General features: G+C 40.7%; 1 protein-coding gene across 2 annotated transcripts in view; it reads left to right on the top strand.

The window, feature by feature from the left end:
• The first annotated feature begins 4,828 nt into the window (after positions 1-4,828).
• Positions 4,829-13,742, top strand: part of TEX10 (testis expressed 10) — a 61,912-nt gene continuing 52,998 nt past the window's right edge. For both annotated transcript variants that reach the window (XM_032418337.1, XM_032418336.1), the window contains exons 1-4: positions 4,829-5,002; positions 9,188-9,376; positions 11,718-12,430; positions 12,823-13,066. In XM_032418337.1, coding sequence (XP_032274228.1) covers positions 9,197-9,376; positions 11,718-12,430; positions 12,823-13,066 — 1,137 coding nt within the window. In that variant the 5' untranslated portion in view covers positions 4,829-5,002; positions 9,188-9,196. The remainder of the gene's footprint in view (positions 5,003-9,187; positions 9,377-11,717; positions 12,431-12,822; positions 13,067-13,742) is intronic.

Here is a 13,742-nt window from a genome sequence, read left to right as displayed (position 1 = left end):
TATGCAGAAGATTTTTGAAAGTTTTGGGAAAAGCCCATAATCAAATTTTTAAAACTTTTCCCTCTGGTATTTAGATTTTAAGTTCTAGTACAGGGTCAAAATTGTAAAATAAAATAATTTTGTTTTCTGAGATTTTTATGGATTTGTTTTTTAAATTTACATCACCAAATATAATATCTAAAGTATGAAGCCAACTTTATCTTTTTCCAAATGGCTCCCTATTTGTGCAAATCATTTATCTTTATACTATTGATAGGAGATATTGACTTTATAAATGTACTAAATTCTTGTTTTTATATGGGTCTATTTCTGGACTTTGTATTTTGTTCCATTGGTTTGTCTATTCATATGCCAAAACCCACATTTTATCTTTTTTTTTTTTTTAAAGATTTTATTTATTTATTTGACTGAGAGAGACACAGTGAGAGAGGGAACACAAGCAGGGGGAGTGGGAGAGAGAGAAGCAGGCTTCCCGCAGAGCAGGGAGCCAGATGCGGGGCTCGATCCCAGGACCCTGGGATCATCACCTGAGCCGAAGGCAGACGCTTAATGACTGAGCCACCCAGGTGCCCCCAAACCCACATTTTAAATTATTGAGGTTTTAGAAGATGTCTCTATATCTAATAGGGCTGATTCCTCCTCACTGCTCTGCTTTTTCAAAATTTTCTTGGCTATTCTTTAGCTTTTTCATGTGCAAATTTTAATCAGCCTGTGTAGATCTAGAAAAAAAACCCAACTCTATTGACATATTTATTGGGATCTCATTCAATTTACCGATACATTTTGGGAGAATTGACATTTGTAGGATATTGACTATTCTAATCTGATTTCTTATTCAGCCCTAGGAATTTTGTTTTTTTTAAAGATTTATTTATTTATTTTAGAGAGAGAGAGAGAGAAAGAAGAGCAAGTGAGTGAGTAGGGGGGTAGGCAGAGGGAGAAGCAGAGATGCAGACTCCTTGCTAAGCATGGAGCCTGATGCGGGGCTCGATTTGGGGCTCGATCTCACAACCCTGAGATTATGACCTGAGCGGAAATCAAGAATAGGATGTTTAACTGACTGAGCTACCCAGCACTCCAGGAATTTTATCTGTTTTGATTGTTATTGTAAATGGGGCTTCCTTTTCCAGTCTATTGTCTAACTGGTTATTGTTTATATATGTGAAATCTATTGATTTTTGAATGTTAATTTTATATTGCTTCACTTTTTCTGAATTTTTATTGTTTGTAGTAGCTTTACAATTGATTTTTTCAGGTATACAATCATATCATCAAATGGAGATGATTTTACTTCCTCATTTCCAATTCTTATGTCTTGGACTGATTTTTGTGGTATAATGGTGGTTGTACTCCTGATTCCTGGCTGGTGTTCCTCCTTCCTGTCTTTTTCCAAGTCTGGGATCAGCAGCCTCCTGGTCATCCTGTGTGTTACCCACTATCTCAATAAATTCCTTTTAATTTAAAGTCAGAACTGGTTTCTTTCCTATCTAGGAAACCTACTAAAAGTTTCATTTTTCACAATGATACATCATTAATAGTAACATTTGTTGCCATTTATTGATGGTTTAAAATGTACCAGGCAGTTACCTAAGTAATTTGCATATATCATATCAATCAATTCCTAGAGAATGGGTTTGGAATTTTTCTCTCCGGTTATAGTACCAAATTTGAAGTCATCCTTTTCAGCTTTCTTCAAAGAGTCTGCTTTTTGTGTTAGCGGTACTTTGAAACATAAGGTAAGAGTTAGTTTAATATGTTTATGCTTTTATATTCACCTCGACATTATAAAATCAAGTTTATTAAACTTTTTTTTTTTTAGGAGTATTACCCTATTTCCAAAGCAAATATTAACTGGAAGCCGGGTGTAAGAAACAGAGAAGCTGCAAAGGTTATATAAATTGTGTAGGAGTAAGTTACTTAATCTAGACTTTTGTGATGCTTCTGAGCATAGACAAAAAAGAGACGTTGTTCAGATGAAATACAGATATTTCTGGACACAGATCTTAGTGTCTGATAGGAGTTGAATTGTGTCCCTCCAAAAAGACATGTTGAAGTCCTAACCCCTAACACCTCAGAAGGTGACCTTATTTGGAAATACGGTCTTTACAGAGGCAATCAAGTTAAAAATGAGGTCATTAGGGTGGGCCCTAATCTTAAATGACTTGTGTCCTTCTAAAAAGAGGAACTTGACACACACACAGAGGGAAGACAATGTGAAGAAACAGAGAATTCATCTACAACCCAAGGAACATCTAAGACTACCGGCAGCTAGGAGAAGGCATGAAGCAGCATCTCCCTTAGAGCCCTCAGAAAGAACCAACCCCGCCAAACCACGATCTCAGATTTCTAGTCTCCAGAATTAATAAATTTCTGTGGTTTAATCCACCAAGGTTTGATACTTTGTTACAGAAGCCCTAGGAAACTAATAATGTAGTTTTTGTGGCCAGTTGGACAGAGTTTTGAAAATGAAACATGCCACAGATTCTAGGATGCATATTCACTGTACATGTTTTTCTCTCATGGGTCAAAGACCCTGATTAGTTATATGATTGGCATTTATCAAAGGTCTATTCTGGCTCACCTAAGCAGGTGATCCTTGCAACTGTTGAGTTCATCACTTAGAGTTGGAAAAAACCTCTCTTTATGTACATAATTTTCATGTCTTGAACCAGAGGTTGTAAACTAGCAACTGCTCATAAGTATTTTGTTTGGCCCACACAGTGTTTTGTTTTTGGTTTTTTAGATTTTATTTTTAAAAAATATTTTATTTATTTAGAGAGTATGCACACTCAAGTAAGGGGAGAGGCAGAGGGAGAGAAAGAATCTCAAAGAGACTCCACACTGAGTGTGGAGTCTGATGTGGAGTTTGATCTCATGACCCTGAGATCATGACCTGAGCTGAAATCAAGAGTTGGACACTTAATCGACTGAGCCACCCAGGCACCCCTTTAGAATTTTATTTTTAAGTTATCTCTCCACCCAACGTGGGGCTTGGATTCACAACTTCAACATCAAGAGTTGCAGGTTCTACTGACTGAACCAGCCAGGCACCCTAGTGTTTTAAAAATAGGGGGAAAAAAAAAGTGCTTGTTTACCAATATTTAAAGATCAGATTTCTTATTTTCTGTTTTCCTTTTTTCTTGAACATGAGATTTGCATTTCCTCATAGCAATAGTTGGCTGAAGACTGGCTACTTCCTTTGGGCAGGCCAAGCTCTTCTGTCTCCTACATCACCACCTGGGCCACCTTGCCACAGGCAAGAAGCAAGGGTGGCTGGAGCAGAGGGAAAAAGGGGAGAGTCGTAGGAGTGTCCAGAGATTCAGTGATATGTCATAATATGGCAGATCTTGAGGCCACGGTAAGGGCTCTGGCTTTATTCCAAGTGAAATGGGGAGTTACTGAGGGGTTTTGAGAAAAAGTGTGACCTAATCTGACTTAGATTTTAAATTAATCACACAGCTGCTCTGCTGATATTAGACTGTAGGGGGAAGACACTAGAGTGCAATGATGGAAACGGGAAACCTATTCAGAGGTTTTTCTATTGTGATCATGAGATGGCTTAGAACATGATGATAGCAAGGGAAGTGGTGTTAAGTGGTGGAAGTCAGGAAACGTTTGATGTGATCAGAATCTCCTGATGAGTTAGATGTATGACATGGAAGAAAGAAGCCTTTCTTTGGATTTTTGGCCTGGGCAACTAGAAGGATGAAGTTGCTATTTGAGATGAAGAAGTTGTAGCAGGAATAACTTTCAGGGGGAAAATCAGGAGTTCCATTTGGGACATGTTCACATTGAGATAGATGTAAATACAATGTCCAAAGGAAACGTTGAATAAGCTGTTAGCTAGGAATCTGGAGTTTAGGGGACATGTCTGGCTAGCAATAAGCCTTTCCTCTTCTGATCCAGTCTCATAACTTTAAATACCATATAATACCATATAATGCTGATGACTCCCAAATGTTTGTTTATGGTGGATTCAAGGCAGACTGTGGTAGCATGGCTGTGTTGCCAGGGAAGAGAGAGGTGGGTATCTGGGTCTGCTTTATCTCTGGTCATAGAATAGGAATGTTCTTAGTCCCAGTGCTAGTGTCTCTGCTTATAAACTGAGGCTCATATGGTTGTCAGCTTTAGTGTCTTATATCTGATAAGCTGTAGAGACAAATTTGAATCAAGGTCTCAAATCCATACCCGGGGCTCTTTCCTCCACCCCACCTGCCAGTCTTCGGAAGGGTATCTTTCAAATGAGCCATCCTCCTTGCTTTCTTAACCCCTTTCTAGGCATTCAGTTCCTCCCTCAACTTCCCTGGGCCCACTTAATTTCAGCAATAGGAATCTTAGTGCTGAGATACTGAAATATCTGGGAACATCCTCGACTAAGACTTTCAGGCTTTAGCTACTAGGTGTATTTTGACCTCTGTCAAGTAATTCTTAACTGCTCCCTCCAGGTTAAAGTCCTCAGGAATTCTACGGTTCTAGCAGTCCGAAACTTTTCCCTTTCCCAATTCAGTTCAACTTCTGTTCTTTGAACGTGGCTCCAGGTCTGAGGAACTGTGGTCTAACGAGGGGAGAAAAGGCAAGCCCTCAAGCAGCTGTAACCAGGGAGATACCGCCCCGCCCCGCCCCACGCACGCCCAGGAAGTTCGGGACCGGACTTAGGGCCAAGCTTTGTCCTCCGATCCTGCGACCTCCTCCCTCAGCTTCCCGGAGCGCGAGGGGCTTCCGGCGGGCCCCCTCCTCCCGGGGGCGGGGCCTACCTCTCCCACTCCCGCCTCCCCGGCTGCGCGCGGCTGCGGGCCTCGGTCACGTGAGCGCGGCGCGGCGGGGGAGGGGCCCTGATTTCCGGGCGGCGGAAGGAGACGCGGCCGCGTGAAGACGAGGCGATTTGAAAACACGCTCCGGGAGCGAGAGGCGGAGGCCCGTGGCGCATACAGTCGCCCGGTCGGCTTCTCCTCGGGCGCTTTCTTCCTCTGCCTCCGCGCCCCGGTCCCGGCCGGGTCCTCAGGTGAGCGGCCACCGCCCGTCGGCCCGGGCCCTCCCGGGGCGCGGGACGGCGCGCGGGGCCATCGCCCCGCGGTTCGCGGCCCAGGCGGGCTAGGCCGGCTGTGGCCGGTCTGTGCCCCCGGGGGCCGTCTCGCGGCGCCGCTGCGGAGCGGGGCCTGGGCGCTGAGCGGGGCAGTGCGGGGGCGGGGCGCCCCGCGGGCGTTTGAAGCGCCTCAAGTGACTGGGCGGGTTCGCGCGGTTTCGCGTCTGAGAGACTTTTAGGCCGGTGTGCCTTGATTTGGGCCCCGGCTCCCCGACTGTGGTCCTGACCCCCGTCCGCAGGAGTAGAAGGAACGGTAGTTCTTAACGATCCACGGGCTCTTCACTTCTGCGATGCTGGACCAAGACGCGCGGTGGGGATGAGCGGGCATCTTCTCTTCGGCCCTGTTGCCGTCCAGGTGTGGGGGGTTAAGCGGTCTGTACCGAGCAGAGCGGCATAGGCGGTTCTCTGATTCGCCCCTCTTTGGGGCATTTACTTTCTGAGAAGTCTGGTTTCTCCCATTGGCCCCCTAAGTAGAGTTGGGAGGAACTCCCGAGAGTAAGGGGTTGGCGAGGAAATTATCAAAGGAAAACTACAGTATGCTTTGTTATTATTTTTTTAAAGAAGTTAGAAATTAGGGTAATGGGGTGGCAGACAAACTAGCTGGAATTTGATTCGGTCGAAATTCTGACACCCTAGAATCTTCCTTGTGTTGCATTTAGGAGATTTGCAACTGGAATGTATGAAATCCAGTTTTAAAACTTCAGGGGCTCACCTGTGTAGGAGGTCCAGTGATGTGAAGGTTCAGCCCTTGAGGCTGGAGTTTGTACCTTCTGTTCAACACCGGTACTGTTAGAGTGGCTTTGTCAAACTATTTGATTTGCTGTGCTATGAAAATCTATATTTTATTTATTTTTATTTTAGTTATTTTAAAAGATTTTATTTTTAAGTCATCTCCACACACAAGGTGGGGCTCAGATTCATGACCCTGAGGTCCAGAGTTGCATGCTCTACCGACAGAGCCAGCCAGGTGCCCCTGAAAATCTTTATTTTAAAGTGAAAATAACAAATTGGTAATAGAACTTTAGAAGTTCCTAGTATAAAAATGTTCTCTCTGTACCGCAAAATAATAGTACCAGCTTTAAAAGTCAAGGAATGGCGATGAGCCCTCTTAGTTTTCCTAATAGGGAAATTAGTGTGACTAATACAAAGTGATGGATAATATGATATGAGCTTGACAGACTATGTTGGACACATGTCAGGTAGTTTGTGGCTAAAGATAGCACAGAGGATTGGTGAGTTGGGGTTAATTCATTTGATTTTTCTGTCTTGTACCATTTATTTTCATCTCTGGTACTAGCTAGTAATAAGATTGTAGGGAAAGCTCACGAAGTGTGCTTGCTTAATCAATGAAAACTTTTTTTTTATTAAAAGAGGCAATGTGAGTGGGCGCCTGGGTGGCTCAGTTGGTTAAGCGACTGCCTTCGGCTCAGGTCATGATCCTGGAGTCCCTGGATCGAGTCCCACATCGGGCTCCCTGCTCAGCAGGGGGTCTGCTTCTCCCTCTGACCCTCCCCCCTCTCATGTGCTCTCTCTCTCTCTCTCTCATTCTGTCTCAAATAAATAAATAAAATCTTAAAAAAAAAAAAAAGGCAATGTGAGTATTCATTTTAGGTTTTGCTTACCCATTTTTTTTTTAAACTAGAATAACTAGAGGTGTGGGTGGGATGAAAACTTGGAATTGGTATAAACAAACCATTTTGCCACTCAGGTTTGCAATCCTCACCTTAATTCCATAAAGCTGATTTTGCAGAGCTTTTAGTCCCTCTTCAACTCCCTGATACAGGTCTGACAAATCTTTGTCAGCCACATCTTTAAGATGGATTTAGTACCACCTTCCTCACGTGGTTTTGTGAAAATTGAATGCTAATGTACATAATGCATTTAAGACTGTACTTGATATGTATTAGTCCTGAGACTTTAAGAAAATATACATGTTTGTGCTTATACATATTTGACAGTGCCAGGTGCAGTTCCCAGTGTTTTATAAATATGAACTCATTTGCTCCTCATTAATCTTACCTCATAATAATTGTATGATGTTAAGTATTATTATCCCTATTTTGTGGATAAAAACTGAGGTACAGTTTTAACTACAGCTAGAAAGTGGCAGTCTGGATAAGAACTGAATCAGTCTAGCTCTAGAATCTGCTCTTAACCTATGTAGCCAAATCCTACTTAGCTCAAGGGGCTCTAATGTATTAAAACCTTGAAATCATGTGAGTTTGGATATAATGTTATAGGCGATTGGCTTCTGGATTCCTGGAACTTGAGCTGCTTGGTTTTGCACAAGCCATTTAATTTCACATAAATGTAAACCTTCATTTACTTAAATTTTTTGGACTCTGACTTAAAGTATTGTGATTTATTTAGAAAAAGTACCTGGACCCAGGATAATTATGACAGACCAGAAGTTTTATTTATTTCAAAGTTTTTTTTTTTTTAAATATTTTATTTATTTATTTGACAGAGAGAGACACAGTGAGAGAGGGAACACAAGAAGGGGGAGAGGGAGAGGGAGAAGCAGGCTTCCCGCTGAGCAGGGAGCCCGATGCGGGGCTCGATCCCAGGACCCTGGGATCATGACCGGAGCTGAAGGCAGACGCTTAACGACTGAGCCACCCAGGCGCCCCAAGAAGTTTTATTTATTTCAGAGGTATTTACCTATTGCAGTGGGTGTATAATGACAAGCAGAATTCATTATTTTTGCAGTATGTTGCAAAAGGTTTCAAGAAGAGTTGAGCTGGTATAGGAGGCTATTTTTTAGATAGATGTTAGCTCGTGGGAAGATAAAGCTGGAGAGGAAGTTAGGAAGGACGTGATATGTCAAGCTATGGAGTTTTTACTGTAACAGAGTAAAGGAACAGCTGAAAACTCCTGAGCCTTGGTCAGATCTCTGTTTAGGAAGAGCTCTCTTGTGACTCCAGCAAATGGGCTAGGGAGTAGACGCTAGAAACAAGGCGAGCATACTGATGGGGGAAACTAATAAACAGTCTAGGGTGGAAATAAAGGATTTAAGAAGTGTCCTGGGAATGGGTAGGAGACACAAATCAAAGATTCTGTATGTAAGTGAGAAAATTTGGATGTAAATTGAAAGAAGGTGGTGTAGAGGGGGAAGTGCAAGATGACATGTTTATGCCCAAGTTATTTATTAAAACAGTGGCCTAGCTCATCTTTGTTCCTTACCCCTCTGTTATACTGTATTTCCTTTTGTACTGCTTTTTATCCTGCTTTTGGATACTGTTTTCTGTTTATATCTAATCTGAACCTATCCTGGTGTTCAAAATGCTGCTGTCTCATTTTTGCCTATACTAGGCTTATTCTCTCTTCTGATCTATACCCTGTTTTCCTTACTCATGAAATGCTCATTAACTCTCCTTGCTGCATATCTCTGAGTCTTACATTTTTTTCAAGCGTCAACTTAGGTTCATGAAACTTTTTTTTACTATTACAGGCTGTATTAAAAAACTTAGTTTTGGGGCGCCTGGGTGGCTCAGTTGGTTGGGCAACTGCCTTCGGCTCAGGTCATGATCCTGGAGTCCCTGGATCGAGTCCCGCATCGGGCTCCCTGCTCGGCGAGGAGCCTGCTTCTCCCTCTGACCCTCCCCCCTCTCATGTACTCTCTCTCATTCTTGCTCTCTCAAATAAATAAATAAATCTTTAAAAAAAAAAAAAAACAACTTAGTTTTGTTAGTAGAGGTTCCTCAGGGACTTCCAGGGGCCAGGAGCAGATAACAAGGTATATCTATAGCAAATGTGTGCTTGCCCCCCCCCATTCCCCCCAAACCCTGGGTGGGATGTTATTTCAAAAGGTTTCCATTTAGCACAATTGCTTGACAAAGGTTCCTCAGCTAAAAACCCTTGACAAACCTGTGGCAGGATTGTTGCGTTATTGTTGATGACTCCTCTTTACAATATCTCTTGACTAAGGTATACCTCTTGGTAAAGGTATTTTCCATTTAATACTTTGATCCTTTGGCATAGTTCTTGTTGGCCCTGATTCTTGATTATCTTTGAAATTTTGGAGTAAAGTAAATGTTGGAAAACTCTTTATTCTTTTGAATTTATCTTTTTTTACCCATTGTTTTAAAATTCTTTTCACTATAGCACTCAAGAATGACCAAAAAAAGAAAACGCCAAGATGATTTTCAAAAAGTAAAACTAAAAGTTGGTAAAAAGAAACCCAAGTTAGAAAATGCTACTCTTACAAACTTTAAAACGAAGACTATACATCTGCCTGAGCAACTCAAAGAAGATGGAACTCTTCCAACAAACAATAGAAAACTTAACATAAAGGTAAACCATAAATATTGTTTTGGTAAAATAACATTTCCTTTGAAATTATCTAGAATGATTTTTGTGAAAAGGTTTTTTAATTCTCAGGGTTTATGGATGGCTGACGGTTGGAGTTTGTTAACCAAATCTGAGCTGCCACTGTAGCTTTACCACTTCTAGAAAGACTTGTTCAACTAAACCCGCAGTGATTTCTTCATTGTATACCTATTTGATGATTTAATATATGATCTGGAAATAATTCTTGTGTTTAACTTTTTGATGTATCAAGTTTTTGATGTGATAGTTTTCCAGCTGTTTTTATAGTTCATGAAGATCTTACCGTACTTTTGAATCCATACATATCACATAACTTAGAGGTTCATTGTAAATGTGTGAAGTTAAAGTTTGAGCAATAGTTTTGCTTAAAATTTTGACAGCTTTATTGAAATGTAACTTATGCATAATAAAATTCATCCGTTTAGAGTATACCACTCCAGGGGTGCCTGAGTGGCTCAGTTGGTTAAGCATATGGCTCTTGATCTCAGCTCAGGACTTGGTCTCAGGGTCGTGAGTTCAAGCCCTGCATTGGGCTCCATACCCAGCATAGAGCCTACTTAAAATGTGCCATTTTGTAGTTTTTAATATATTTACGGAATCATGCTATTATCACCATAATCTAATTTTAGAACATATTAATCATGGCCTATGACCTATTAGAAGTCACTCCCCATTCTTTTCTGCTTGCTCTAGGCAGCCACTAATCTACCTTCTATCTGTATAGATTTGCTTATTCTGGTCACTTAATATAAATGGAACAATATGACATGTGCTCTTTTGTTGTTGGTCTTTTGCTTAGCATGTTTTTGAGGTTCATCCATGGTATAGCATCTCTCTCAGAACAGTACTTCATTCCTTTGTATTGTTTTTTTTTTTTTTTTAAAGATTTTATTTATTTATTTGACAGAGAGTGAGCGAGAGAGGGAACACAAGCAGGGGGAGTAGGGGCTCCCGAGTAGGGCGCCCGATGTGGGGCTCGATCCCAGGACCCTGGGATCATGACCTGAGCCGAAGGCAGACGCTTAATGACTGAGCCACCCAGGCGCCCTGTATTGTTGAATAGTATTCCAGTGCATGGTTATGTCACATTTTATCAGACATCAGTTGATGGTCATTTGGTTGTTTCCACTTCTTTTTTTTTAATTTAAATTTTGTTAGTTAACATGTGGTGCAATATTGGTTTCTGGAGTAGAAATCAGTGATTCGTCACTTACATACAACACCCAGTGCTCATCACAAGTGCCCTCTTTAATACCCATCACCCATCTAGGCCATCCCCCACCCAGTTTGTTGCCACTTTTTGACTCTTACGTGTAGTGCTGTTAGGAACATTTGTGAACAAGTTTTTGTGAGGATAAACACTTTCTAGTTTTGCTTTTAAGCTCTGAAGGTTAAATAATATTAAAAAGGTATTTGAAGTTACGTTTTTTCCACAAATTATATAAATTATTCCACAAATAAAATTGTCAAGTGTTATACTCAGGATATACACACACACACCCTGAAAGACCATTTAAAATAGGCAGAATGGGCCTGTTAAATTATATAAATGCTCACTTACTGTATGTTTGATATATAGTAGGTCTTTATTTTTTTATTTTATTTTATTTTTTTTTTAAGATTTTATTTATTTGAGAGAGTGAGCGAGAGAGATTGAGGAGAGAGAGAGCACAAGCTGGGGGAGAGGGAGAGGAAGAAGCAGACTCTTCACTGAGCGGGGGGCCTGACATGGGGCTCGATCCCAGGACCCTGGGATCACAACCCAAGCTGAAGGCAGACACTTAACTGAGCCACCCAAGCACCCCTGTAGTAGGTCTTTAAATTGTGATGATGACTGCTGTCACTTTAAATGATAACCTGCCTGGGCCTTCATGTAGGTCAATTTCAGAAAGAGGAAATTCTAACTGAAAATTATGTTTTTATTAAGGTAAATCTATTTTATTTTTTAAAAGATTTTATTTATTTATTAGAGCGCACGTGCACAAGCAGGGGGAGTGGCAGATGGAGAGGGAGAAGCAGGCTCCCTGCTGAGCCTGATGTGGGACTCCATCCCAGGAGCCTGAGATCATGACCTGAGCAGAAGGCAGATGCTTAAGTGACTGAGCCACCCAGGCGCCCCTAAGCTAAATGTATTTTAAAGATAAAACAGTGTTTCTGTTCTTAGTAGAGGCTAGGTAACATTTAAAAAATACTTATTGAAGCAGTTTCCCCAAGGAGTGTGAGTTTATAGTTTTAGTTATTAGCATGTTTATTTGAAAATGTTATAATATGCATATATAGCTAAATCCTCTGTTTTTATTTTTAGGATTTGCTGTCACAGATGCATCACTACAATGCTGGGGTTAAACAAAGTGCTCTTCTTGGACTTAAAGACCTTTTGTCTCAGTACCCATTTATAATTGATGCACACCTTTCAAACATATTAAGTGAAGTGACTGCTGTGTTTACAGATAAAGATGCTAATGTACGATTAGCAGCAGTTCAACTTCTTCAATTCCTGGCCCCCAAAATACGAGCTGAACAAATTTCTCCATTTTTCCCTTTGGTAAGTGCCCATCTCTCTAGTGCCATGACTCACATTACTGAAGGAATTCAGGAGGACTCTTTAAAAGTTTTGGACATTCTGCTGGAACAGTACCCAGCCTTAATTACTGGCCGTAGCAGTATATTGCTTAAGAATTTTGTAGAACTTATTTCTCATCAGCAGCTGTCCAAAGGACTGATAAATAGAGACAGATCCCAGTCCTGGATACTTTCTGTAAATCCTAATCGGAGACTCACTTCTCAGCAGTGGAGGCTGAAAGTCTTAGTGAGACTCAGTAAATTCCTTCAGGCCTTGGCAGATGGATCCAGTAGGTTGAGAGAAAGTGAAGGACTTCAGGAACAAAAAGAAAATCCCCATGCCACTAGCAACTCCATTTTTATCAACTGGAAAGAACATGCCAACGACCAGCAGCACATCCAGGTTTATGAAAATGGGGGTTCACAGCCAAATGTCAGTTCACAGTTCAGGCTACGGTAAGAAGGATTTCAGTTATGTCCACACTCAGTTTTCCTATATTGAATTTTAACTGCTGACCATTGATGGCTAACGGTGGGAAGACATGCAGTTGTCTTTTATAGTTTTCATATAGTTACTCATGATTTGATTTTATTTACTGATGGGAGGAGTCATTTGAAAGTAATTAATTTATTCATTTCTAGCAAAGCCTAAAAGAGAAGTAAAACTTGATAGTTTTTCTTGGCTTTGTCATCTTAGAATTTTATTTTCTTACTAGTCTTGATCAATGTAATTATCAATTCAGGGAACTTCATTTTTACTGGTACTTTACCCTTAATATTTTAAATTAAGCAAGGAATAATATTTTTTAATCATTAATTTTTTTTCCATTCTTACCCTTCCTTACTAGGTACCTGGTTGGAGGACTAGGCAGTGTGGATGAAGGCCTCTCATCTACTGAAAACTTGAAAGGATTTATTGAGATAATAATTCCATTGCTAATTGAATGCTGGATTGAAGCTGTGCCTCCACAACTAGCTGCTTCTATTGGAAATGGTATAGAACGAGAACCTCTGCAGGTTATGCAGCAAGTTCTTAATATTATTTCCCTTCTGTGGAAACTCTCTAAACAACATGATGAAACTCATAAATTGGTGAGAACTTAAGGGGTTATTTTCTTAGTTATCATAAATGGGCAAATTAGAAAACAGTACATTGCTAATTGGTTATGCATTTTCTAAAAACATTCCCATGGTGTGACTATAAACTTGTTTCTTGCTTTTGTCCTAAACTGCAAGTTAAAATAGTTTAGGAGATTCTCTGAATATTTTTAATTTAAGTGAAATGCATAACTTCTTTTGGTGGGGGGGAGATTTTATTTATTTATTTATTCATTCATTCATTTACTTATTTATTTATTTATTTAGAGTGCTGAGTGGAGGGAGGGCAGGAGTGGAGGGGGGAGAGAAAGAGGGAATCTCAGGCAGATTCAGCACTGAGCATGGAGCCTGACGTGGGGCTCAGCGCAGGGCTGAGTTCATGACCTGAGCTGAAATCAAGAGTTGGATGCTTAACCGACTGAGCCACCCAGGTGCCCTGTGGAAATACATAACTTAATGAACTTGATTTCTTTCTTTTTTCTTTTTCTTCTTCTTTTTTTTTTTGGTGAGCTTGATTTTATTTGCTTTTATTAGATATAATTCACAGTAGTGTTACAATGCATTGTTTATGGCAGATTGATTATGTAGGAACATTCTACTTTTGGAGGCCTTTTATGGGATTAAAAATGTTGCTTATTAAGTACTTCCAGTGTGTGCCACATTGCCAGTT

Source organism: Phoca vitulina, unplaced genomic scaffold (genome assembly GCF_004348235.1).
Source record: "Phoca vitulina isolate PV1807 unplaced genomic scaffold, GSC_HSeal_1.0 scaffold21, whole genome shotgun sequence".
Lineage (NCBI taxonomy): Eukaryota > Metazoa > Chordata > Mammalia > Carnivora > Phocidae > Phoca > Phoca vitulina.
Note: the sequence above shows the minus strand (reverse complement) of the source record. Positions and strands in the feature narration are given on the sequence as shown.